General features: G+C 51.5%; 2 protein-coding genes and 1 long non-coding RNA gene across 4 annotated transcripts in view; 1 reads left to right on the top strand and 2 right to left on the bottom strand.

Annotated features, from left to right (window-relative positions):
* Nucleotides 1–4,613, bottom strand: part of MBTPS1 (membrane bound transcription factor peptidase, site 1) — a 52,218-nt gene extending 47,605 nt beyond the window's left edge. The window contains exon 1 of the mRNA XM_082712066.1: nt 4,415–4,613. The gene's annotated coding sequence lies outside the window, so the exon portion shown is untranslated. The remainder of the gene's footprint in view (nt 1–4,414) is intronic.
* Nucleotides 4,614–4,738: 125 nt separating this feature from the next.
* LOC309853693 lies at nt 4,739–5,967 on the top strand. Its single transcript, XR_014305878.1, has 2 exons — nt 4,739–5,560; nt 5,676–5,967. It is a non-coding gene; the product is annotated as an uncharacterized lncRNA (long non-coding RNA).
* On the bottom strand, nt 5,963–26,439 carry HSDL1 (hydroxysteroid dehydrogenase like 1). 2 transcript variants are annotated; one of them, XM_082712062.1, is made up of 6 exons: nt 26,297–26,439; nt 18,494–18,563; nt 14,808–15,033; nt 13,703–14,148; nt 13,253–13,480; nt 5,963–8,770 (listed from the first exon to the last, which is right to left on the bottom strand). In XM_082712062.1, the coding sequence occupies exons 3-6, from the start codon at nt 15,025–15,027 to the stop codon at nt 8,672–8,674; spliced, it is 993 nt and encodes a 330-aa protein (XP_082568188.1). In that variant the 5' UTR covers nt 15,028–15,033; nt 18,494–18,563; nt 26,297–26,439; the 3' UTR covers nt 5,963–8,671. The 2 variants fall into 2 exon arrangements, with proteins under 2 accessions (XP_082568188.1, XP_082568189.1); XM_082712063.1 differs by having other exon boundaries at nt 14,808–15,282; nt 26,297–26,438.
* Nucleotides 26,440–26,511: the final 72 nt, after the last annotated feature.

Genomic DNA, 26,511 nt, shown 5'->3' with positions numbered 1-26,511 from the left:
TCCTCATCCCCAGAAGCCGTAAATGTTACTTTATACGGCCAAAGAGATCCTGCACGTATGATTAAACTAAGGATCTTAAAACAGGAAGTGTATTCTGGATTATCCAAGCGGGACCAACGTAATTGCAAGAGTCTTTACAAGACGCAGGCCCACTAAGCTACTTCTCCACCGAAAGCAGAAGGGATGATGGAAGCCCAGAGGCTGAGATAGTAAGAAGAGGAGGCCAGGAGCCAAGGACCGCAGGTGCCCCTAGAAACCCAAAAAGGGAAGGAAACAATCTCTCCTGGAGCCTCCAGAAGGACTGAAGCCCTCCCGACACCCTAACATCAGCCCAGCGACACTGATTTTGGACAACCGACCTCCAGAACCGTAAGATAATAAACTGGTGTTGTTTTAAACCACAAAGTTTGTAGAAATTGGTTAGCACAGCCACAGGTCTCGAATATACTTCCCAAAGAATATGGGGAAAGGATAATGCAATATTAAGTAAAACAGCTCACAATGACCCAAATTTCTATTTTTAAATAATGTATCTATATGCACAGGAGAAAAGGAACAGGAGAAGATCTCTGCCACAAGGTAACATGGTCCTCTGTCTCCATGCCAGCAGTACAGGGAGTTAGGGTCTTAGTTCTAGTATTTACAATTTTACAAAGAGCCTGTTACACTTCCATAATTAGGTAAAATAACTACTTAGGTACTTTACTAAACCTTTTAAAATAATTTTTTTTTTAAAGATTTTATTTATTTATTTGTCAGAGAGAGAGTGAATGAGAGCGAGCACAGGCAGACAGAGTGGAAGGAAGAGTCAGAGGGAGAAGCAGGCTCCCTGCGGAGCAAGGAGCCCGATGTGGGACTCGATCCCAGGATGCTGGGATCATGACCTGAGCCGAAGGCAGCCGCTTAACCAACTGAGCCACCCAGGCGTCCCCCTTTTAAAATAAATTTTATAGAAAAACAAATTTTCTGGTTAAGTCAAAATAAAGGCTAGGGTTTTTTTTTTTTTTAAATAAATTGTTTATCTTTAAGTAATCTCTAAGATGCCTAACATGGGGCTCAAATTCACAACCCTGAGAGTGAGTCACACCCTCCACTAACTGAGCCAGCCAGGCACCCCAAAGACTTGGTTTTATCTGTACACACAGAGCTTAAAAGGGATCCATTTCCTAGGAATTGTGTTAAAAAAATCTGTCTGTGTCTACCTTAGAGCTCCAGGCCAAGCTTTTTGCTCATTCATTCTGAACAGGCTTATCATGGGCCGTATCACCTACTCAGATGGCCTGCTTAGAGCTGTTACTGGATCCACGGTTTACTGGATTTAATTCCTATAAATTCTTTACGTAGGTGACCTGGTGATCTTTCCAAACAAAGGTATGCCCTGTAAGATGGTATTTGCACAATTATGGATTTTCTGTTAGTAAGTATTCCTCTAAGGCAGGTGTAATCCAAAACATATTTGACATCAAATACTAAATGGAAAATAAACAGTTTGAACAATACATGCCAGGAAGAAGATTTAAGGAGCTATGAGCAAAAACGAGACCAAGGAGAGGAAATGTGTTTGTGACCTGGGCAAACCGCTGGTCTGGCAGCTAACACTCCGTGCGGCTGAGGGGCCTCGACTTTGCATTATAAGAGAGTATCACTCAGATTATAATTCTGGGTATGGCTAAAGTATATCTGAAATCATTTCTTTGCAAATAAGAACACAATTCAGGGCAGAGGAAATCACTGATATCACCTGACAGTCATCTAGGTACACAGACACGCCGCTTTTTCTAATGAACCTTTACTGAAATAGCGCCAGAGAAAACAGAATCGTGTTTGGGCCACGAAAGAGTAGCATTCAGTTCAACTTTGGCTGTACAAGTACCACTTTCATAACTAATTGCGTCCTTGCTGTACTACCATTGTTTAACCGGCTAACATTCAAACGATGCCAGACAGCACTATCTTGAAATAAAGGTGTGTTCTTCAGGCTGACCGAACCACTCCTTCTGGCACATTCTGTCCATTGGCTTTTGTAAGGGGACAAAACAAGCAATTCGGCCCAAAGAGTCAACAATGCCAGGGTGAAGAGGTGCTTGTCTACACTGTCCTTCCTTCTTCCACAAGTGCTGTGCCCATCTCCTTATTCTCCGGATCCTTCAGTCACCCAGTACTAGCGAGCCGCAGGAGGCAGGCACCTCCAAAGCCAATACTCTCACTTTACTAGAAATTCATTTCCTAAAGCAAAGACACCGTCAGGATTAGTAACTCCAGGTAATCCAGATCTCTGCAGCACGTCAAAACTGATTAGGCCACAGAGGAGGGAAAATCGACCTGTTCTTACCACCTCCTTGGCCTGTCTCAGGCAAGATGCTGAAGCATACCAAGCACCCCACCCAACCCCCAAATGCAAGGTCTAGCTTCCCATCCCTAATTAAGATTTCAGGTCACGAAGGGTTGGAGAGTTGTCGTTTTTCCAATGAAATACAAATAGTATCTCAACTCTCTCCTGGTGCAAAGAGACAATTGCAAATCTCCCCCTAAAAACCCCACACGGGACACAGGTGGAAGCCAGGTGCAGTTCACCTGCGTGTTCCCCCTCCTAGCTTGTTATTCCATTTGTGACACTTAACTGTGGCTGCCACACCGAAGAGGCAGTAGGCGGGACAGAGCAGGAACTATCTACCCTGAGAATGATAGAAGACGGAATCAAACATGTGAGTTTGAAGGGAATGCTAAAAGCTTAGCCAGAAGCTTGAGCTCTAGCTTCATCCCACGGGGCCCCAGGTGTTTCAAAGGTTCTGCAAGCACTAGATGAAAATTTCTCTTTTTTCACGGATACAGCCAACTCTTGAATATGAGAGATGCATGGGGAGTGCAATGCAGAGGCCTAACGGGCACGAGTCCCACTGACTGAGGCCGCTTGCAGACACAAAGGCCACAGATGATCCCACCTTAGTGAAATAGTCGAGAGACAAGTCCAGGGAGTCAGAGCAGATTAGTGACTGCCTGGGGTTAGGGTCAGAAATGGGTAGTGACTGAACATGGGCACCGGGATCTTTCAGGGGTGACGAAAATGTTCTAAGAGTGCATTGTGGGGAGGACCGCACAACTCCGCATTTATGGGGGGGGGGCTGTTTGAGGGCGGTCACTGAATAAGTACACTTAAAAGAGGTGAATTTGGGGCGCCTGGGTGGCTCAGTGGTTTGGGCTGCTGCCTTCGGCTCGGGTCATGATCTCAGGGTCCTGGGATCGAGCCCCGCATCCGGCTCCCTGCTCCGCAGGAAGCCTGCTTCCCCCCCCCCCCCCCCCTCTCTCTCTCTCTCTGTCTGCCTCTCTGCCTACTTGTGATATCTGTCTTTCAAATAAATAAATAAAATCTTTAAAAAAAAAAAAAAAAAAGAGGTGAATTTTATGGTATGTAAATTTGACCTGAACAAAGCTCCCACTTAAAAGAGAGAGAGAGATTGAGAGTGGGGTTATGGACACTGGGGAAGGTATGTGCTATGGTGAGTGCTGTGAAGTGTGTAAACCTGGCGATTCACAGACAGTACCCCTGGGGCTGACAATACATTATATGTTAATAAAAAGAAATTTTTTAAATTGTAAAATAGAGACAGAACGTGTGCTGCAGATTAAAAAAAAAAAAAAAAAGTTGTTAAGAATCAGCTCCGCAAGCTCCTCACTCCGAGACCAATGCAAACGGAGACCCTGCAGGGGGGCTGCTTACGGCGCGGCGAAGGCTAATGCAGGGCCCCGGGAAGACCGATTCTACGGAGTTCAGCTCCGCGATCCCACGCCACTCTGCTGCACTTGGAAGCGTCGCTCGGAACCTCAAGTATTTAACGTAGTGTGCACAGACAAACTGGCCGCCATTCCCAGGGGCTCTCGCCAAAACGAAGGGCAAGCATCTTCATAAAAACGATGTGGAAAATCTACCATCCGCGATCCCGGTCGCGGGGGGCACAGACACGACAGGGCAAGGCAGGAGTCCCTCGGGCCCTCGTTGCCCAGCAGCTTCCCGCACTGCACTGCTGGAAGTCGGCACGCCGGGCAGGGAGCTCGGACCCGCGCTCGCTGGAAACGTGACCGCGGCCCCTGCGGGAGCCGGCCCGGAACCGCGGGTGCGCCGGGCGCGCGGCTTCACTGCGCTCAGTTCATCTCACGGGAGGAAACGCGAGGCTGAGCGAGCTAGCGGCCCGCGAGAGCCCGCAGACAGGCCCGCACCGGCTGTCTCGGGTGCGGGAAAACGTCCCGCCCCCCGCCCCGCGCTCCGGTGCGGCTCCCGGAGGGTCCAGGGACGCAGGGAGGCCCCGGCCGCCGCCGGCGCACACCCCCAGCCTCGGGGCCTCGGGCGCGCGGGCGGCTGCACAGGCCGGCGGGTGGGGGAGCGGCGCTCCGGGCAGCGAGCCGCCACCGAACCTACCTGCGGCCGCCTCAGGCTCGGGTCCGGCGGGCCCGGGATAACGGCGCCTCCGCCGCGAACACGCCTCGCGTCTCCATTCGGGGCTGTTTACTCCCAAGTCTCGCGAGACTGCGCGACCGGGGCGGGGAGACCGACGGCGGCGAGCGCCGGGAGCGCCAGCCCCGCCGGCCGTGCGTCCCCTGCGTGCCCGGCGCCGGCCTGCGTGCGCGCTCCGGACGCCGGGGGACGCCGGGCCCGGGGCTGGCCGACGGACGAAAGTCTCGCGACACTTGCGGCCCGGGACGGGGCTGGGCAGGAGGGGGAAAGGGGGCGTGGCGAGCCTTGGGTCCAGGTCGGGGGCGGCGCTGGTGGGAGGTGGGGTGGGCCCTGGGTTTTGGGTCCGAAAGCGGCCGCGCGCGGCCGGGGCCCACGGATGACGGTCCTGGCGGAGCCGCCAGCGTTTGCCGTAAACTCCCGAGAGCTCCGGGCGCAGCGCCCTGTCCCTGGGGCCCGGGGCCGGGCTCGGGCGGCACCCCCGGGCACGGCCCTCTGCAGGCCTCTGCCCATTTGCCGGACGCGGCCGGCTCCGGCCCGGGGACCCGCACTGGAAGGCGAAACCCCCGCCGCAGCTGCGCTTGCTCCGCCCCAGTCCGCGCGTGGCCGGGCCCCTGATGCCCGGCGGCTACCCTAGTGGACGAAACGAGGCTCGGTGCGTTCGACTGGGAAACGCTGGCCTCCTCCGCCCACGTGCCGGAGGGGCCGCGCTCGGCGCTGGGCACGGGTGCGGGGCGGGAAGCGTGGTTTTGGTCGTGCGGTTGGAAGATGATGGGCTGCACGGCCGGGGAACACCGCAGCCCCCGCAGCCCCGCGGTGACGCAGAGGGGCGCCGGCCTGACACACCGCGGGGCACTCGGTGTTCCTGGGTCGTTCTCTAACCGGACCGGCTTCCACACTGCGTTAGCACCCCGTCACTCACGGGCTTTCATCTCGGGCAAGGCGCAGCGCGGCTCTTCCACCTCACCTGCCCTACCCACCTCCCAGCGTGAGGGTTTAACGAAACACGGGTTCGGTACATCTACACCCGCCCGCACCTGATGAAGTTCTTCTTCCCATTCTGAGATCGCCCCGATGTTGGGAACTTCGGAGAATTCTGGACTCTTTGGCATGGTAAATCTCGATGTTAAGCAGTGCCTGCTACCACCAAATAATACACTTGATCTTAAACTTAACTGTGGTGTTCTAATGTGGGGTAAATTGGTCTAAGCCACGGTTCTCTTAACAGGCCTTGAAGTCACTGTGCCACTGAATACACAACCCAAGTGTCACAGGCTGACTTGGCTAGTGAGCTGCAAACACCCTTGTCATGGGATAGTGAAGCCCCAAAGCAGGGAAAAGCACACTGCCACCAGCCCCCAGAACCCTATAAACTGAAGGGGGGATGAGATGAGCAACGGAGGTTTGGAAATCAAAGAAAGGATGAGAGCCACAGGATCCTGGTCTGTCCGTCTTCCACCACTCCCGGTTCTGAAATCACTGCATGCTTTATGGGTATAATAAAGAATTTGCAAATTCCACGGGAAGGTAAACCTTTATTCAAACTAAGTACTATTTGAAAGAATAACAGCTGAGCCAGTAGTGAGACAGGCACACAGGCAGACTGGTCTTGGTTGAGGAGGGCACGTGGTGTCCAGACTGATGACACCGCCCAAACCCCCTGGTTGCAAAATGCAGTAAGGTACTGAGTAATGGAGATTAAAACAGAAAGACTCCTCCGAAGAGCTCCCTCTTTGCTGACTCCCTTTCCACTCTTCCTCCAACCCACCACAATCAACCTTTCATCCCCACCATGAGGTAAAATGGCTCATGGAACACCAGCAGCAATCTACAGGGTGCTGAAGTCAATGATCAAAATCTACTTTCATCTACTCAACCTATCAGGGGAATGAGATCAAGAAATCTAGTTAGTCCTTTCGAAAGACTTAACAGACACGTGGTTGTGCACAAGTTTCTTGCTGAATTACAAGCTTTTAATGAATTACTACCGCAGGTGTTCATTGATTAACTTTTCGGTAATTTTAAAGTAATTGTTTCTATGGGGGAAATATCTCTCGTCCCAAATACACACATGGAACAAAACCTCTTCCGCAGAAAGCAGAAGCAGCCGTTTTTACTGTTAAATTTTCAGTTCACAGATTATTTTAAAGGTTCTTAATTTCCCATATTCTTAGTAAGAAACCCCATCTCCAGTGGCCCAATGATGATTCTCAAATGGGTTCTGGGAAAAGGTGTATTATCAGAGGAAACCTAAGGAAGATTCTTGGTTTTGATCTTTTACTAGCTTTACACCCAACAGCTTTTGCACTGGTCCTGCCAAGCAGAGAATTTGCAAACATCACTGACATGATTTACTTATTCTCATCATGTAACAGTGACCCCCTACATCACCTATAAATACAAGACACGGCTGAGTCCCATAACTCCTGGGAGGAAAACAAGGTGCTTGTACATGTACAGCTGCAGCTGCTTACTACATGTCAATTACAATTCAGGTTGATGTGGCAGAAGTCAAATTTTCTCTAGTCTTAATGACCATAGGTTGACTATTAGGGGAGGGAAAATTGCTGAATGTGACAAAAGGCAGGCCTCCAAGAGGACTCCCATCAGCACCTTCTGTGCTGCATAACACCGCTAGCAAGTTTTCACATCTGAAAGGTCTTCTTTTGTGTAATGAGGGCCTGGTCTATACGTGGAAGAGCTTCTGAACTCAACCACTGAGCATTTGAGTCCCAAGTGAGATCGGGAAATACTGAGGCAATGGCAGTGGCAAAATCGTGGGTGTGACAAAAAGGCATGCCCAGGTCTAACTCCTGATGGAATACCATACTCAGAAGAAGACAATTCCAACAATTCCTGATTTCAGCCAATTTACTAGTTTCTGCATCAGTGTCACAGTAATAAGCTCCAAATTCTTAACTTGCACACAGTGTCACATTAATATAGAGATTTATCGTTGCTGAAGCACTAGAGAGTAGTCCCCAAAAATGTCTGGCTTTGTGAGGTCTGAGCCAAAAACATTTATTTCACAGTAGGTGTCAAAGCTAACCCCTATCGTGGGGGAGGGGGTTGCACACAACGATCACCCCAACAAAAGCGTTCACTGTAATGCGTAGATTTGTTACACAAGCCAATGAGTTTCTAACTTATTTTAACACATACATCATATCACACACATCATTTGTCCATATTTTAACCACTATTCCCTAAGTAACTGATGCTTACTCCCATAACTCTACTATAAGAGAATATTACATAGAAAAGTGTATGAAAACCAGATATAACAAGCTCTGAAGGGCTAAATTTCAGTTATAAAATGGGTCACAGGCTGAGAAACCACCACTTAACCACAACAATTATAAATCAAGAGATGACTAAGGGTCGACCATCGTAGGTTCGATTCTAAGGATGAATTAATTCCACAGGAGATTAAAAAAAAACAACCAACAGAATGTATAATATTACACACGGCAAACTTATAGCCCAAAATCGGGTAGGCATGTTTAGTATGAAGAGGAATAAGCTAGAAGAATTTCAAGAGCCCGTAAGGTTCCACATTAAGCCACCTTAGCAAGACATCTTTTTTACAGTAACTGCCCCATAAATGAACTTGCCCAGATGTACAGAACATACACACACACAGTTCCCTAGTGGAATATCACTTGAAGAGCAGCATTTTCATACACAGAGTCAAACAGAGCTATACAATAGGACACACGTGGATTTCTACTGCTAATTACTGCTAATTAGCGATCTTACTTATAAAATAACACTTTTAAATACTCTTTCCTGATGAACATTCAAAAAACAATACTGGAATTCATCTACAGAAATAAATTCCCGTAAACAACATTTGAAAGTTCGAGAGCTAACAAGTACTATGTATTTCAGTAACAGATTGCTGTAGCTCCTAGAACAACATAAATCACACAGCTTGGAGAGAGTGTAGAGGGGAAAAAAAAGCATCACAATTTAGGTTCCCTCGATACGTTCCTGTGCCTCGGTCACTGTGTGCCCTGTGCCATCCACGTGATGCGGCCCTCGTGGTTTTTCCACAGCATTCTCTAAAAGTATTATGTGTGCTTTGCAAATGATGAGTCAACAGTATGCTACATAACCAGTAATAGAAGAAAATACTGAAGGTAAATTAAGTGTGTTCTTCCAAACGTCAGAATACTGCAGGTTCCCAGGAGGTGGCGAAACTTCCCAAACCATCAGGCAGTTTCACGCTTTGCAGGATAAGGCCTCCTTACGTAAAGAACGATTGAGAACATTTGCTCCCCACACCCAGAGCCACTCGGGCATATACTGTGCAAAAAGAAACTAAAAATGAAAGAGAAAAAGGTTAGAAGGTTAGAACCCAAAGCATAGACCTTAAGTGTCAATATATGACTCAATGCAATAAATGCCACCAAATTAAATACAAAAAAAGAAAAAAAAAATCCTCAGGTGCTCTTATACCAAGCACCTACTTTGGCCTAAGAACCTATGCTAGAATCCATGCGAGTACAACAGGACCGCCGCCCACCCCACGCCCCCGCCCCAATGAGGGGGACAGAAAGGCGCAGCACTACAATCCCATCCTTACTTAAGTGGGTACCAGTAACATATCCACTTGGTTAAGAATGACAAAAACCACTCCGGGAATAAAAGGCAGGTGAAATGGATCAATGCATCCACGATCAGTACAGTGTGAGAAAACTGGGCTGTGAGGGGCACACTGGGCTGAAATTAGTCAAAAGCGCTGTGACAAAAAGAAATCAAAAACGCTGGGACACTGGGCTGCAGTCCTGAGATGTGACGGGGACAGCCTGGGCACACGGGGAGGCGGTCCTGCTGACCAAGCTCTACTCCAAGGCCTCTCTGCCAGGGCCCTTCCCCCACCCCCGCCCCCAGGGGAATATATGGCAACGTCCAGAAACGTTCCTGCTTATCACACGTGGGTGCTGCTGCTACTGGCATCCAGTGGGCAGAGGTTGGGAATGCTGCTGAACATTCTAGAGTGCCCAGGAGAGCGTCCCCACGAGGGATTATCCGACACCAAACGCCAACAGCGCCAATGGGGGGAGCCCTGCGCTGTGCTGACGGGTCTGTCCAAGACGGAGCTGAGCACAAGCTCTACTTGTATGGAAAGGAAGGGAGATGAATGGGAGGCCTGACTCAGTCATTACAGCGTACAACACTGGATCTTGGGGTTGTGAGTTCAAGCCCCATAATGCGCACAGAGCTTACTTTAAAAAAAAAAAAATCGGAAAGAAAGGGAGATGAACACGCCACTAACAAGTGCTAAAATGCTAGCCTTGAACAGAAATAAAATAACAGAGGTCACCCCGGACCCAGGGAAGCCGCACTAAACTGGACGAGGTCCCAGTATCAGGGACAGCCGCAGCCGGCCACCGCAGGTTCCAGAGAAGCTCTGGCTGACCTCCTCAGAGACAGGAGCCCTGTATCTGCATCTGGCCAGGAGCCAGGGGAAACGTTCTGGGGACATGACTAACATCTCTCTGGACCTCGTTAAAGAGCCAGGATTTTGTGAGGGAAATACTGGGGTACCTTCCTTGGAGCTGCTGTTTTAAAGCAAAAGACTCTAAGTGTAAGGAGATAAAAGAAGTCAGCTGCGGGTCGCGTAGGAGCACCCTGGAAGCAGGGATGCACTCACCCTGGAAGCAGGGATGCACTCACCCTGGAAGCAGGGATGCACTCACCCTGGAAGTAGGGATGCACTCACCCTGGAAGCAGGGATGCACTCAAACGCAGAGGCACCTGCGACAGACTACAGAGCTGGACCGCCTCTTCCGAGAACACTGGTGCCCCTGCTGTCCTGGTTTTGCTTTCCACGGTTTCAGTTACCCACGGCCAAGGTCAACTGTGGTCCAGAAGCAGATGATCCTCCTGACCCAGCGCCCTGTCAACAGCCACCTAACGCGACGTCCCCTTACTCCCTGTCCTCACACAGGCATCTGATCATCTCCCGTTCATCTCAACAAGAAGGCCACGAACTGTACAGGTATTTCCAGAGAGACCACATTCACGTAGCTTTGATTATAGGACACCGTTATGACTGCTCTATTTTATTACCAGGAATCGGTGTTAACCTCTCACTGTGCCTCACTGATAAACTAGACTTTATCACAGGTCTGCCCGAACAGGGAAAAACACAGTTTTTATAGGGCCCAACACTACCTACGGCTCCAGGCGGCCACTGGATGCCATGGAACATATCCCCGCTGATAAGGGGAAGACTACCATGCATTTATTCAGCATTTATTTAATGGAGAAGCTATCAACAACCAGAAATCTGTTTGTTCTTAATTTCCGCTCAACACGGCCACGGTCTGTCACAGGAAACCAGCAGCAGGACACACCCTGCCAGGTTCCTACAGGGCTACGCCTGGAACCGCTGCTGGCACACCACTTCTGGCTGATCCTAATGGGGTCTTAGCACCCCAGGGAGCAGGATGGAAAGAGCTAATGGAAGAGGAGAGAACTGCATCCTCTGGGTACTGACAGATTAGAAACTAAAGGGCTGACTCATGCACTTGTTTAGAGGGGGAGCGAGTGAGAGTGGAGAGCGGAGGGCTGGGTCTTTGGCTCTGGAAGGCTCTGTGCACGTTCAGAGACCTGACTCACCAGTCCAGGCCTGAGAAAGGAGCTGTCCTCCCCTGCGACAAAAGCCAACAGTAATTGACAGCCCCTGTGAGGACCCAGAGCCAGAAGAGGACGTCAGCGGCCGAAGCCACGGACCACCGGACGGAACTCTGCACTGGCAATGCTTCGGTGTCTCCCAGACACTGGGATGGGAAGGACGTAGGTAAGAAATGGGGGTGGGAAGGAAGGAAAAGATCCCCAAGAACTTGGGTTGGACGCTCAGCCAGAGTTATTCCGAAGGTGGAAACAAAGCTACAGTGCCGGGGTATGGTTTGAGGCTCCCTTCCTGGCTGGCTGCCGGCATGGGAACCTGGGCTGTGCAGGAGGGCCCGGACCTCAGCTGCTGGCCTGCCTCTCCCCTGGACCTGCATCCCCAGGGCCTTGTCAAGGCCAAGTAGCTCCCCTCACCTCTAAATGCCACATCGTCTTTCTCCAAGAGCAACACAGACACACTACATGGGAACAGATACGCCTCAAGCGGGTAGGAATTCAGAGCAGACTGCAGGCCAGTCCAGAGCTCAGCTGCCCCCAACCCTCTTGCCTGTCCCTGTGGCTTTCTCTGTCTTCCTACACCAGGAACACAGCCCCTGGAGTTATAAGCAAGACTGGTCAAGTTGTCAAGTTAGTGGCTTATCAACCTAACACATAAGTGTTTCTGGCCTCCACGTCAAGTAACCCAAACAGAAGGCCAGAGGCTCTTCCGCCAGCCTTACTCTGTGTTCCAAAGCTGAAAACTCAGCCTCATGCAATTCTGAAAATGGGAAGAAAGGCTCCCAAAACAACACTGATAACAAGTTAACTATTAAAGCCAAGACATCCGACTGCTTTGTAGCTGCTTTAAGTGCAAAGCATTTTTTTCTGTTTTCTGCTCATAAATCGTTAAGACATCTCGCATAACACAGAGAAGATGCCATCGTCTAACTCCATGAATCCCAAGAAAGTACAAAAGGCCAACTCATACAGCTCCTGCGTGGGAACGGGGCTGCGCAGACATCGTAAGGGCTGGGGCCCGGCAAGGAGTGAGGGCTCCCCCACGCCCCCCCGACCGCTGAGCAAGCTCATCACAAAGAACCACTGACACAGACTGAGCACCGGCTCAGATCAGTAAAAGGCTGTGAAACCACTCTAGAGGCCATCCCCGCAGGGGCTCCCAAAAGGGTCAGGGCACAGCAGCAGCGCCCTCCCTGCTCTCCACCCCCAACACTCTCACTTCAAACCTCCTCGCTCTGCAAGCCCCCACCTCCCGGGAGTCAGCAGACGACAGCCCCTGCTCGCCACTGTGGCTTCCCTGCCGCCCCCTCCACGGTGCTCTGGGTCCTGCCCGCGCTGCCGGGAAGCACACCTTCTCTCCCCTGTCTTCAGGCCATTCTCCTGCGCATCCCCTTCCCGCCAGCACTTGCTCCCAGCCACGTCTCTGCTGCTGTCAACGGATTAACAAATACACCTGCTTCCTCCGTCCCAGTCCACCTGCCTGCCGCACCCCACAGCCTTATTTGCGGAGCCTGCAATTTCCATGGCCCTCCCCCAACTCACCTGCCCGCTGCAATTCACAGCTCCCTGAAGAGCTCCCAAAACTGCCTCCATACAAGTCACTGAGCATTTTCCAGATCCTAGAGCCAACACAGGCCAGCTTTTCCTCTTTACTCAAGCCCTAACGTGGAAGACTGACCAGGATGAGCACAGACATTTCTTTACATGGTGTGTCTGGCACATCAAACTTCCTCCAGCAAACTCCTTATGGGCTAAACAGAGGAGTGAATAAATCAAGCTCCTTCTTACTAAAGAAACTTTCAGCCAAATATTTTGATAAAAGGAAAAACTAATTGCTGCTTTTCTTATCTATGGATGTGGTAATGGCAAATTTAATAATCTTTACGCAAAGAGCCCCCAGGAATCCTGAGTAATTTATACTCCTGCCACTTCCTAGACTAAAGCAGCATTCTTCCATCTCTGCAGGGCCACACGAATCAAACTATCAGTAAGAGCAGCATGGAGAATTTCAGCGACTTCACCAGAACCACTATGAGTGTCAGGTTTAAGAATCAGAATGTGCAATTCCCCCGTTTCAGCAGCAGGCTCCAGTCGGATTGCCACGTATCATTCCGAAAGGTTGAGGCTGCATCAACCTAATTGTAAGAGTTGAGCGCATCCTGTTACCTGGATAGAATGGGACCAGTATCCTGTGGTCCTTTTCGAGATGCCAAGGGTAGAAACGGCATGGTGCGCGTACACTTTGGGCGAAGGCACCAGCCACGGGCACTTGTGCAGAAAGCTGCCAGGTGCGGTCACGTTGGTTGCCACATAGAATGGGATGAGACTCTGTACAAAGATGCCTTTGGAAGCGTACTCATACTGCAGGGCTCTGCTGAAGTGGTCTAAATAAGCCTGTTGAGACAGAGCAGGGGCAAAGACTTAGTGGGCGGGGGTGTTGGGGGGGGGACTTGGAAGAAAATTCAGAAGAAAACAGCCTTGCTTATTACCATGTCAGGTAAAAGTACAGCAGAAATAGACACGAGTTGGACACAAAAGGCTCCGCAAACTGGACCGAACCATATAAGCAATGTCCTCCTGCTTTATGACTTCGCTTTCCAATCGGGAATACATTACCTTAGAAGCAGAATACGCAGCCAGCTGGGGCGTCGGCTTGCAGCAGGAGCCAGAAGAGATGGTGACAACGGCACCCTTCTTTCTCTCCACCATCCCTGGTAACACTATATGGACCATCAAACTAGCTGCAGCAATATTTACATTGATGATGTCCCAGAGTTTGTCCTCGGAGACCTGAGTAAAATACTGGGGGTAGGGATAAAACACGCCTACGTTATTCACCAAGATGCCAATGTCTTTGTCTTTCAGAGCTTCTCGAATCGGGTCGTAGATCTCGCGGCCGCTGCTAAAGTCCGCAACTATGACCTCGGTTTCCACTTTGTAGGTGTCGGCTATGTCTTTCGCTACCGTCTGCAGCTTGTCTTGGCTGCGGCTGATCAAGATGATATTGAGGCCACGGCTTGCCAGTTCCTCTGCGTAGGCTCTTCCGATCCCATCGGTCGCACCTGCGATACAGGCCAGGGAAAGTGAGCGGGCTCATCTCATGCTGGGACCTTCAGAGCAAACCTTAAATCTCCTGTTTCTGGGTTTCAGCTGAGAAGGGGTCACACTAGAAATCAACCCAGTTCTCACACTGGTCACTGTGTCGGGTACAGTGTCGCATCCAAGTATCACCGACACCTTTAGTCAAACACTCTCGCAGACACCCTGACAAGCAGGGGAAGGGAGCTTCAGGTTCACCGAGCTGGGTAGGAGACACAGCAGGAAATGGTTTTCAAACTTGTATCTGGCTTACATGAGTGTTAGGGAGGTAATAACTCCCTATTATAATGATAATAATGATATATCAAAAGATGGGAAATAATGATAAATCAAAATGAAATTTAAAATAAGGGAGCGGACGGTGACAATTTCTAAGGACAATCTCAAAAGGGACCGAAGGTGGGCTGAGGCAGGACTGGGAACAGGAGGACAGAGCAAGAAGGACAAACATCGTTCCAAGAGGAGGGCGCTAAGAAACGGTGACCGGCATCACGACAGAGCTGTGTTCCCAAGAACACATCACGGTGAATTCACTGAATAAGGCAGCCCACTGAGAACGCAGCCTCAACAGGAGAGATGACTGTGTTCTGAAATCGGGCCAGGACTACATCTCCTTTCTTACCACTCACGACTGCCCATCTTCCGTACTGCTTGATCAGATCCGCTCTGCTCACCAGGCGCGGGATGAAATGCAGCCTGACCAGACTATAGAAATCACAGATGACCGTGATGCTTTTCCTAGCCGTGTACCAGGCTCCGACCAAGGCCAGAGCTTCCATGTAGCAATTGCAGGACCTGGCGATCTCCCTATACAAGAGGTAGAAGCTGTCAACGGCAGCCATGGCGGCCTGCAGGGAAGGGAAAGAGAGAGGTGTTCTTTACTTAATTATGTCAGTGGAACACGCAGAGTCGGAATGAAGACAGACATCCAAGGATGTCAGAGCTTGTCAGTGAGGCACTCAAATAACGGAAGCGTTTCAAACGCACGTACCCCAGGGACCCGCTCAATGTAGAGTCTCGTTACCATCTGCAGCTCCGGAAGTCCTTTCCTTCCAAGGAGATCAGTCAACGTGTAACTACCGAGAGCTTTGAGATTCCTATGAAAATCCAGGCACTGTGGGGCATGTTGTAGATACAGAGATAAACACAATATGCTCTGTGCCCTAAAAAAGCTCCTCGCCTGGCAGTGACAGACACAGACTTCCAATTCCTGTAACAGCTCAGAGGTGTGTTTACGTGTCTGCTCCTCCGTCATCAGCCCTCAGAGGGCCACCCGCCCACGTGGAGACAGAGCCGGAGGAGCAGCAGCACGAAGACGGCGCCTTGGCCAAAAAGAGCTCACGGTCCATTTGAGGTAAAACTTACCTATAGCGAACTTTCACATAAATTATATTAGATATACGTAATACGCATAAACGTTGATTTACAAAGAAATACAAAAAATTACCCAGAAAATTACAAAAAAATCCCAAGCTTGAGGAACTTTTTTTTTTTTTAATTCTATTTATTTCTTTGACAGAGACACAGCGAGAGAGGGAACACAAGCATGAGGAGTGGGAGAGGGAGAACCAGATTCCCCTGCTGAACAGGGAGCCCAATGCGGGGCTCGATCCCAGGACCCCGGGATCATGACCTGAGCTGAAGGCAGACACTTCATCGACTGAGCCACCCAAGCACCCAAGGAACGGGTTTTCTGAAACAACAAGAAAGCGAGCACTCCTCAGTCTTACTGCTATCACGGGCACCCCATCTCTGCCCTGCGCCTTACAGCTAAGGAAAGAGTCCCGTATGACTCCTGTACGTACCCACGCGGCAAGCATTTACAAAGTGCCTACTACGTTCCATGGACCGTGACTGATGCAAAGGATTCAAATATGAGTTAAACTGCGCCCAGGAGAACAGAAGGACACTTAACGAAACTATTTTAAATGCCGTATGAATGGCTTTATGTGTCCCTGTGGTGGGAGACTTGACCCTGCAGAGGCAAAGGCCTGGTGCCACCGCGGCTAATGAACTTGGGTCCTAGCCCAGACCTGAGAACCACAGAGGCGGGATCCAGCTGCGTGCTGTCTCCGAGGGGCGAGCAGCGAAGGGATCACAAGAGCCTGCAATTACATTACGGGGAGCTCTGATACGCACGAACTCAAAGATTTATTTATTACACGAAGGAAAAGTTGACTTTAATCCAAAATATGTATGTAACACTTATGGGAATGGCCGCTCTTCAAAGTCCCTTTGAAACAGAAAAAAAAAAAAAAATCGCGAAACTAAGAGAATTCCCAATGACAGCAGCAAAAATAGGCCTAAGATGAAGGAAGAATGAGGGAAGGCGCCGCCGAAGGGCGATGCAGGCCTGAAGAGGTTCTGCAGAGTGACAATGCGCGAAGCGGGAAAAAACCAACCAGCCACTGAAGTGGAACACATTCTAAGAGCGGCAGCGTCCTGCGATAAAAGGCCTAAGATAATGGAAAACCTGTTGACCACAGAGAAGGGTATGTGAATGTGTACATACACACAGGGGTAGATACATCAAAGTATAATCCAAATTACAAACCAAGAAAGGACACGTGGAATCAGGACAGAAAACTGGAGACAGGAGCAGACAATAGGATTCCCAAATGCCCCACAACAAGGATACAATCTCTCAAGCCGGAAGGGGCACACGGCTACCATATTACTAACTGAAGTGACGTCACATGACTTTAAAGGAGTGTTTTCCCCAAATGGCAGAGAGAACAACGGAAGCTGGGCCATCTCAGTTCCTGTCTGTACAGGCCATATCCTGGGGTTCTGCTCACAGAGACGTACCCCCATAAGAATGCCAAGACTGATCAGGAAAAGAAAACACTATAAACTTTATGAACGCCACAAGCCAAATCTGTAATAATTTAACAACAATTAAATGCTCCTTTGGGGGGCCCTGGGTGGCTCAGTGGGTTAAGGCCTCTGCCTTCGGCTCAGGTCATGATCCCAGGGTCCTGGGATCGAGCCCCGCATTGGTCTCTCTGCTCCATGAGGAGCCTGCTTCTCCCTCTCTCTCTACCTGCCTCTCTGTTTAGTTGTGATCTGTCTGTGAAATAAATAAATAAAATCTTTAAAAAAAAAATTGCTCCTTTGGGGTAATTTGTCTTCAAGGACCATACTGGCTGAGATTTTCTGAGGTCTGAAGTTATCAGCATCAACGGAATGTGGGCTGAAGAGGCTCTTCCTGTCCTGACCAGTCTGCCCTAGAGAAGGCAACACCACTGGGAGGGCTGCTCCCAGACCGGCGCAAATACATTCCCAGTTAGCATCATGTCTCAAATATGTCCATTCTCTTCCCGCGGTGCAGGAATGCCCCTCCAAGCTTCCAGCCACTAGAGAGGAGGAGGAGTGTCGTGTGACCCTTGTCAAGGGCCCTTGCTCTGCAGCTCAGTACACAGCCAAGTCCCTGCGGAGGGAGCTGGCGGACTGGGCATGCCCTTGACCTGACTGCCCCCAGTGTGCCTGCAATGGCAGCAGCCCCCAAACAAATGACCGAAACAGTAATTTCTTCCAAGAAAGGACATAAAAATGAAATCCCATGTTAAACCTTCACTTTGAGGAGTTCCTGAAATAATTCCTTCAAAGTGTGCATGTGCCTTCTGCTGTTAACTAATCTAATACGAAGCCACAAGGAAAGTAAAAGCAAAAAAGTATAATATTTGTGGGTACTAGTCCTTTTCCAACACAGTGTAATAAAATTAGGGATAAGGAAACAACAACAAAAAAATCTGGATTCTTAGAATATTCGATCTATTCTCCTAATAACAGGTGGGTGGGGGCACCTGGGTGGCTCAGTGGGTTAAGCCTTCGGCTCAGGTCGTGATGTCCGGGTCCTGGGACGGAGCCCTGCGTCGGGATCCTGCTCAGCGGGGAGCCTGCTTCTCCCTCTGCCTCTCCTCCCTGCTCCTACTCTCTCTCCGTCTCTCTCTCTCTCTAATAAATAAATAAATAAATCTTAAAAAAAAAATTACGGGTTGTATTTACGCTACTGAAACACTATTTTCAATGAAAATTTATACCCCACGTATGGAGATCTACGGGGCTGCCAGCAAAGCCGTACTTGTGGGGCAGGTAACTGCAGGGTCCACAAGGTTCTCCCTAAACAGGAGCAGGTCAGACGCGGCCGACAGCACGGCCTCCTGCTGACGGGAAGCTGTGGAAAGGGCACTTCTTCCCCCTCAAACACAATTTTTCCCAAGAGTCTGAACGTTTGGAAGGAAAAACAATCAAAAGCGGCCTGACACACAGAAGATTCCGGATTCTTCTGCTGGGGTCCTTACCCACCTCGGTTTTCTCTGCCCTTCCCTCTGCCGGTTCTGGGTGTTCAAGAGGAAGCTGGCGTCTTCAGGCCGACCTGCGAACAAACACGACATGAAACAAAGTCCTTTCTTTCGCCCTCACACCTCGGCAGATAGCTTGATAGACACATGAGCCAAAGCTTTTCAAAATTAAAGAAACACAAATTGTTATGCCATGAATCCCCTGTGCAGACGGCAAAGCCCTTCCTCATAGCAGAAAAAGGAAGACACCGACGGCGTCTGAAGGAAGCCTCGGCTGGAACGTGCCTGCTTTTCCCGCACCTTCTCTCTTAAGGAACAGTTCATCAACCGGAAGGAAACCAGTTCCAACAGCTGGGAGAGAGGTGGCGCTCCGCACAGACACTGGGAGCTCCGGACACAAAGCCCCGGAGCAGGTGGGGAGGGGGAGCAGACCCAGCCATCCTCACTCCCGGGCCGCCTCTCTCTCTCTCTCTCTCTCTCTCTCTCTCTCTCTTCCACGGCTCTGCCTGCAGGGCCCCTGGGCTCCCACAGGGGCTGCGGCCCCACAATGCCACCTTCCTGGCGGATTGCGGCTGGCCAAGGGAGCCCAGGCATCCCGCACTGTCTCATCAGCAGGCAGAGGTGGCGGGAAGAGAGTCCCTCGGTATGGGCAGCAGCCCCTTCTAGCACTTTCAGAATGCAAAAGAAAGGAACCTCTGGCCCCCCTTCCCCTTCCTCCCACCCTGGACGCTGCCTTCCACCACTCTGCTTCTGAAGCCCCCCCCTCAGCACGCTGAGCTGCTCCAGGGCTGAGGCCAAACCCTACTCCTCTCTGCTTCCAGCCCCTTCCACCACAGGTAGCCCACGGCAAGGCGGCCACTACATGAAGCCACACTACGGGACTCTAGTTCAGCTCTCAGCCTACGCACTTTCTCATTCGCCAACTGGCAAGGGGACCACCAAACTCCCCCTACAGAAAGAAAACCCCACGTGCAAAACCCGCCAGCGACCCCCCACTCAGGTGCAACAGAAAGGTGCACCCACTTCAGAGACATGGAGAACAGTGGTCTCAAGGGCCTTGGACCTGGCAGGGCCTGGCTTCCTGTCTCCGCCAGTCACACTCCCCTCCAGCCATCCTGTCACAGGGGGACCAGGACAATATTCAACAACGCAGTTCCCCCGCAGGCAAGCACCTTAAACACAGACTGACACGGCTACCTCTGTTTTCTATCACGGAGAATCTGAGGGCTGCCAGTGTTCTAGGCCGGGTCTACAGCCTTGGGGGACAGCATGCCATCTCCTCACTCCCCAGACATGGCTCAAGATGCAGACCTGACTCACAGCCACCAAACTCACAGAAGACTGACATATTCAAACACCCCATTTACTTACAAACAATAACCTGTGTAGGCAGAATTCACCAAGATAAACAGCGCGACTCAGGGCACAGTGGCAAGGGCACTGCTGGGCTTCCAGACCCTCCTGAGCAGAGAGGAGCCAAGGGCACAGTCACTACAAAAGGACCAGCCCGCCAAGGAACGGTAACAAATTCAACAGGCTCCCAGCACAGGAAGTGCACCCGAGGGTGCCAAGGCGGCTGGAAGGGAAGGCCAGATTGTGAAAGGTCTTCGTGCCAAACAGAAGCGTGTGGACTCTCTGAGTTAAGTCCCTTTTGCCACAGCAGGAAGCCGATCGGGTTTGTCGTAAAAGGTGGCTGGCAGCAGAGGGGGCAGCTGTGCGGATGCGGGCAGGAAGTGAAGGGTCTGGGACCCTCTTCCTTCCAGAAGGGGACAAGGCAAGGCTGAACAGAGACCACATGGCTTTGTGAAGACTCGTGCTGCTTCTCAGACAGACCAGACCTTCTCCTACATACGTTCCCAGCCTGATGGACTGGAAGTGGAAAACAACAGGACAGCAGACCTTCCCGACATCCTGTCAGCCCTCTCCCCACCCTGAGTACATGATGAAAAATAATGTCTTCCTAATGAAAGAAGAAATCAAGACTTCCCCCAAAGCCATTAATAACCAGGAAATCTCACAGAAATCCAGGTTTAAAGGAGTTTATTACACACTTAAGCCCAGAACCCTACCAAGATACCTAGCTGCACTTACCCCGCTATGAGGGTTTGACTAGGCCACTTCTCGGCAGACAGGTACTAGCCTAAAACGAAGTGAAGCCCACTATTTAGAAAGCTGCACTGCACCACAGTAAAATCCCGGCCCCCACCCAATCTGCTTGTAGAAGTTATAAAGCTTTGTTTTCCTGCCACTACAGAAAACTCAGTCATCAGTGAACCAAGTAGGAGAAAAGCAGGTGGAGGAAGAGAGAGCTGCCCCCCAAATAGGAAAAGAGCAATTCCCTATTGTCTGCCGGGCAACATTCATCAGCGCTGACGCATCAAATACGTGAAGGTCGTCCAGGTATACTACGAACTTCGGGTGATGGTGATGTGTCGTCCATGCAGGTTCCTCCCTGACTTTAAAAAAAAAAAAAAAGGCACCATTCTGGTGAGTGACCTTGGCAGTGGGGGAATGCCCCGCGTGTGCGGGATCAGGGGTCCGCGGGCCGTCTCTGTACCTTTCTCTCTGTTTTAAGGTAAACCTCAAATTGCTCCCAGAGGGTCCTAAAACAAACCCTAAAGGGTAACAGTGTAAGCACAAAAGTGTCATGGGATAATTACAGTCAAAACCCCAAGGGGCAAGTCTCACGTGAGGCAAACTCCTCACGTCTTCAGAGGACGGCTATGGGGGCGCCTGGCTGCTCAGTCCGTAGAATGGACTCTGGATCTCCCGGTCACACGTCCAAGCCCTAAGCTGGGTGCAGAAATAATAAAAGAAATAAAATTTTAAAACAGAACAGAACAAAGGCCTGCTGTGACATGTAACATTCTCCTGACCCAGAGCTGAGCGGGCTCAGCCCAGCAGTGACAAGAGCCGGCAAACCTCACAGGAAACCTTCACGAAGCAAGAGTTCTGGGGCACAAGTAGGCTCCACCACGGACATCACCAAGTTACCTAAACAAATGCGGCCGGACGGCAAAAGGCCATCAGACAGGCGGGCCAGACGCTTTCACGGAAAGCAGCTAGCATGATGGGAGAAGACAGAGAAGCCCCACCAAGCAAAGGCAGCGTGGGTGCCCCACGGGGGCCCTGGGAGCTGGCCACGCCCTAATCCTCCACCTCACTTTTTGAATGCCCCACCTTTGCCCCACCTTCCGTGGCAAAGAGGCCTTTGCAGATGTGATTAAGCTAAAGACCTTAAAAGGAGCAGCTGATCCTGGATGATCCGGGTGGGGGCCGCAGTGACTGCTGTGACCACGGTGACTGCTGTGACCACGCACGTGGCCTTGGAGGAAGGAGGCAGGTCAAAGTCGGGGGGATGCGGTCAAGAAGCAGAGGTCAAGGAGACAGGCAGGATTTCAAGACAGGAGGCTGCTGGACTTGATGGGGAGAGGGGTTACCCTCTAGAACGCAGGCACCTCTAGCATCTGGCAAAGGCAGGAAAGAGGTTCTCCCCAGAGCCTCTGGGAGTGACACAGCCTTGCTGACATCCTGGTGTTAGCCCGAGACGGATGCCAGACTTCCGACCTCCAGACCGGTGAGAAGTTTGCGGTAATCTGTTACAGCAACAATAGGAAACTAGGACGGACGATGGAAGGCCAGGGAGACGGTCCGGCTCGTCTTCCGGACAGTACAGAGACAAGCTGCAAAGCCTGCACATCCCTTAAACCAAAAGCTTCTCGTGTTCGCAGGAGCCACAAACAGCCTCAGAGATTCCTATGATATTCCCCCGAACGGGGCAAGCCTGAGGTGGTCCTCCCCACCCCCATCCACAGCCGCCACTGTCCAGCTTTTCAAAAAGGCTCCAGGGCTGGGGGCTTATTTCTCATTAAGGTTTTTCATAAAGATCTTACTTCTCTCACCTGGAGTCTGCATCTGTTTTGCTGTAGGCACTCAATCCTACACCAGCTCAACCCTCCACTCGGTGCTGGTGCTCACTGATAAGCGCCAGCACCCGCCAGGCGTGGGGTGAAGGGGAGCCCTGCGCCGCTTCCCGCTCCTCCTTTGGCCACTGCACCGACACCCCGAGTTCCCATCTCCCGGTCTCCCCCACAAGGCCCTTCCCGCACCACTCTGGGTTCCGTTCGGCTGTTTCCCTTGTCTCTTGGTTCCCCACCCAGAGCACAAGCTTCTCAAGGGCAGGGGTATCCAAAACTAATTTTGCTGCCACTTGAAAAAACTGAAAAATATGCACAGAAGTTGTAAAACCTATTACACATACTTCAAAGAATAACCAAAGACCCATGAGGCCACCCCACTCAGGAGCCCCATAGCTTCTCCCCTGATCCCACCATCACCTTCTGGGCCCCCCAGGAGGGTTACCACCCTCCTCAATTCTGACCTCCCGGTTCCCTTGCCCTTAAAAAAAAAAAAAAAAAAAGTTGTACGGTTACCCAGCAACTTTTCTGAAAGAAAAGTGTTCTGTTTTGTCTGGTTTGGAACTTTCTCTAAAGGAATCACAGCGTGTGTATTCTGGTGGCTTTTTTTTCATTTTCACTCAGCGCTGTCTTCGAGACTTGTCCCTGTGATATACTTTCCCCGCGCACAACTGAGTCACGGGACAAACGCACCAGGATTCCCACGGCCATTCTATCGCTGATGGGCATTTGGGCTGGTGTTTTTCTGGCTTTTACCCTACAGTTAGGAACAGAGGTGCTGAACGCACAGGTGCCCAAGTCCGTTGAAGGGACATACCGGAGTCACGCTGCAGGGCCACAGGGCCCCGCTGCATTCTGGCAGGCACTGCCCAAGCTGCTGGGCCAATCCCCATGGCACAGGCACAGTCAGCCAGCGTTAGTTCACAGTGTCCTCCCCAACTGGATGCACCAGTAGGTTCACTTTCGGCCCCCAGGGTGGCCTTGTAAGGGGGGGTAACACTCTGGCTTTAACTTTCATTTCCTGATGACTGGTAAGGTTGACTGCATCCTTATGAAGCTTCTCTGCTATCTGTGAGCCTGTTCCTAGCTTTTGCCCTTACTTCTACTGTGTTGTCTCCCTTCTCCCTCTACGTTCTAGATACTGTCTCTCTGTTTGCTCGCCTTGTAGTGCTTTTGATGAACTAACACCTTGATTATACGGCAGACAAACAGATCTATCTTTTTCCTGTATGCTTTGTGCTTTGTTGGGTTTCAGGTAAGAAATACCCTCTTAGCCCCAGGACATAAAGGCATTTTCCATGATCGTTTTCTCGAATTTTTCACAATTTTGCTTTGCAGGTTTACGCTTTTAACCCTCCTGCGAGGGCTCGGTGGTGGTGTGAGGCTGGGATCGCCCCCACCATTAATATTCCTCCTCAGCAGCTGGTGTAAGTCTGTATAAAACATCTGTTTAAATAAATAGAAGCAAATACAGCTTTGGGTTCAAAGCTCAGATTTCACTCTTGAGGAGAAAGAAAAATGTAAGGAGCTTCTCAACCTCTGTGTCCCCGCTCTCACAAAGTTCCTACGGTGCGTCAGGACATTCTGGAGTTCCCTCCCCTTCCTTTGCCCACTTCCGGGCTACCACTAACCTGAATTCACGCGGAGCTCGGCAGAAAGGGCAGAAATGGGAGTTCTCATCCGAGATCCAATAAACCTGGGTTTCAGGGCTCCATTTGGAATTTAAATAACAACGGCATCCATTCCTAGGTATCCACCCAAGATAGCTTACACAAAAAACTTGTAGAGCCTACCGCAGGCAGCTCTGTTCACAATAGATAACACAGGGGAATAACCCAAATGTCTATCAACAGGCAAATGGGTAAACAAAATGCGATCTGTCTGCATAATGGAGTATCAGACAGCAATAAAAAGACGGAAGTGGGGGCGTGCCGCTGAAACAGACCCCGAAAACACCACACTCAGCGGAAGACCAAACACCGTCTGATCCAATCTATATGAACTGTTCAGATCAGGCAAATCCAGGGACAGAGAGTAGAACAGGGTGGCCAGAGCAAAGGCACAGCGGGAACGGGGAGTGACTGCTAACGGGGGTAGGATATTTTTCGAGGATGCTGGGAATGTTCTGGAATTAAACGGTGGGGGCTGTGGCACATAGTGAATGCACTGCTGTGAAGAGCACACTTTTAAAATGGCTAAGGGGAGGGACGCCTGGGTGGCTCAGTTGGTTAAGCAGCTGCCTTCGGCTCAGGTCATGATCCCAGCGTCCTGGGATCGAGTCCCACATCAGGCTCCTTGCTCAGCGGGGAGCCTGCTTCTCCCTCTGCCTCTGCCTACCATTCTGTCTGCCTGTGCTTGCTCTCTCCCCCTCTCTCTCTCTGATAAATAAATAAAATCTTTAAAAAAAAAATGGCTAAGGGGATGAATTTTATGTCCTACGAATTTTCTGCCAATTTTTAAAATCTACTTAAAAAATACTGATTTGTTGAACTCTCTGCTCCTAGAATATTACTGTAGTGACTAAACCACAGACTCTGAAAATAGACTTCCTGGAGTCAGATCAAGGCTCTCCCCCTCCCAAGAGCTGTGCTGGATGAAGCTGAAGTTACTTCACCTCCGCGTTTTCCTCACGTTACCCGATGTTACCGAAACACGGAGATAAGAGGTCCAGCCTAAGATTTTAAGAATTAAACGAAGTCATACATGTAAAGCAGAGAACAGTCCCCAAACTAAAATGCTCAGTAAACCTTAGCTATTAGCTCCTCTAACTCCAGTGTTCAAGGTGAGCTAGCACCGGTCAGGGTTAGAACTCAGAGCTGGCTTTAAGCAAAGGGCTGGGTTTCAGTTTTTTTTTTTCTTTCTTTCTTTTCTTTTCTTTTAAGATTTATTTGAGAGAGAGCAAGAGAGAGCACGACCAGGGGAAGCAGCAAAGGGGAGGGAGAAGCAGGCTCTCTGCCTGATCCCAGGACCCCCGAATCATGACCCGATCTGCAGGCAGCCAATTGAACCGACTGAAACACCCAGATGCCCCTAAGCAAAAAGCTCTGTCCCTCACACCTCACTGTTCTCTCAAACCTTAGGGGGCTGAGTTACAGTCACCCGTTTACAGATGGGGAAACTGAGGCCGACAGAGATGCAAGTGACATACCCAGGCCCCCAAGGGAATTCCGATCGAGGTCTACGGAAGTCAGAGGCCTGGCTAGCCGCCCCATTGTGAGACCCCCGGAGCGGGATTCCTGCGGGCATCACCGCCAGGGCTCCAGGGCTTGCTTGGGTCCGCCGGGCTGCACGTTCCTCTGAAGCAGGGGGCGGCTTCATCCATCTCCCAAGCCTTCCTCTCCCCGGCAGCCGGCAGCGCCCAGCAAACCCCAGCAAACCGCCGCGCCTCCTTCCAGAGCGCCCTGATTGCGAATTACTCCTAATTCAGAACAAAGACGACAACAAATGCCACTCCAACCAAGTCCCCCAGAAAGGAGGATAAAGGAGCACGGACAAAGGGGTGAGTCTCGGAGCCCCGCTGGGAGCCCCGGGCTGGGGTCTGCGGCCAGAGGGGCCGCGCTCGGGTGGGTGGGGTCCCGGGTCCGCCGGGTCCTGGGGGAGGGGGCGGACCCAGGACCGAGGGTCCTCCGGGGGTGCGACTCCGGGATGGAGCCGGGAAGGGGCGCCGTGGGGCTGGGGGGCGAGTCTGGAAGGAGGGGTGTCGAGGCGGGGGTCCGAGGGGACGGAGAGACGAAGGGGGTGCGGGGGTCCGGGGTGCCGATGGCGCCGAGGGGTACGGAACCGGGGGGCGTGGCGGGGCGCCCCGGGAGGCACGGGCCGAGGGACAGCAAGTGGGGCCGGGCCCCCGGGCCGGGCGCGGGGAGGCGCGGGGTGAGGTGGGGGCGTGGTACCTGCAGAGGCGGCGCAGTCTCGGAGCCGGTCCCGCCAGAGCCGCGCGGCCACCGCCCCCGTCCCCAGCAACACCCCCGTCACCGCCGCCGCCGCCGCCGCCGCCGCAGTTGCCGCGGGCCGCGCCCCCACGTGACCCGCGCACGCGCCGGGGGGCGGAGCCGTTGCGTGGCCCGCCCCTGGCGTCCCGACGTGCCCCCCCCGAGTGCGCGTGCGC

This window comes from Mustela nivalis (assembly GCF_964662115.1).
Source record: "Mustela nivalis genome assembly, chromosome: 18".
Lineage (NCBI taxonomy): Eukaryota > Metazoa > Chordata > Mammalia > Carnivora > Mustelidae > Mustela > Mustela nivalis.
This window is presented reverse-complemented; position numbering and strand designations above follow the sequence as displayed.

Bases quoted from the DNA above. Each gene is read 5' to 3' on its own strand.
- HSDL1 (XM_082712062.1), bottom strand. From the start codon at position 15,027: ATGGCTGCCGTTGACAGCTTCTACCTCTTGTATAGGGAGATCGCCAGG. The intron at 14,149-14,807 runs GTAAGAAAGGAG...CCTGTATCGCAG, and splicing joins AAGATGGGCAGTCGTGAGTG to GTGCGACCGATGGGATCGGA. The intron at 13,481-13,702 runs GTAATGTATTCC...CTGTCTCAACAG, and splicing joins CTGCGTATTCTGCTTCTAAG to GCTTATTTAGACCACTTCAG.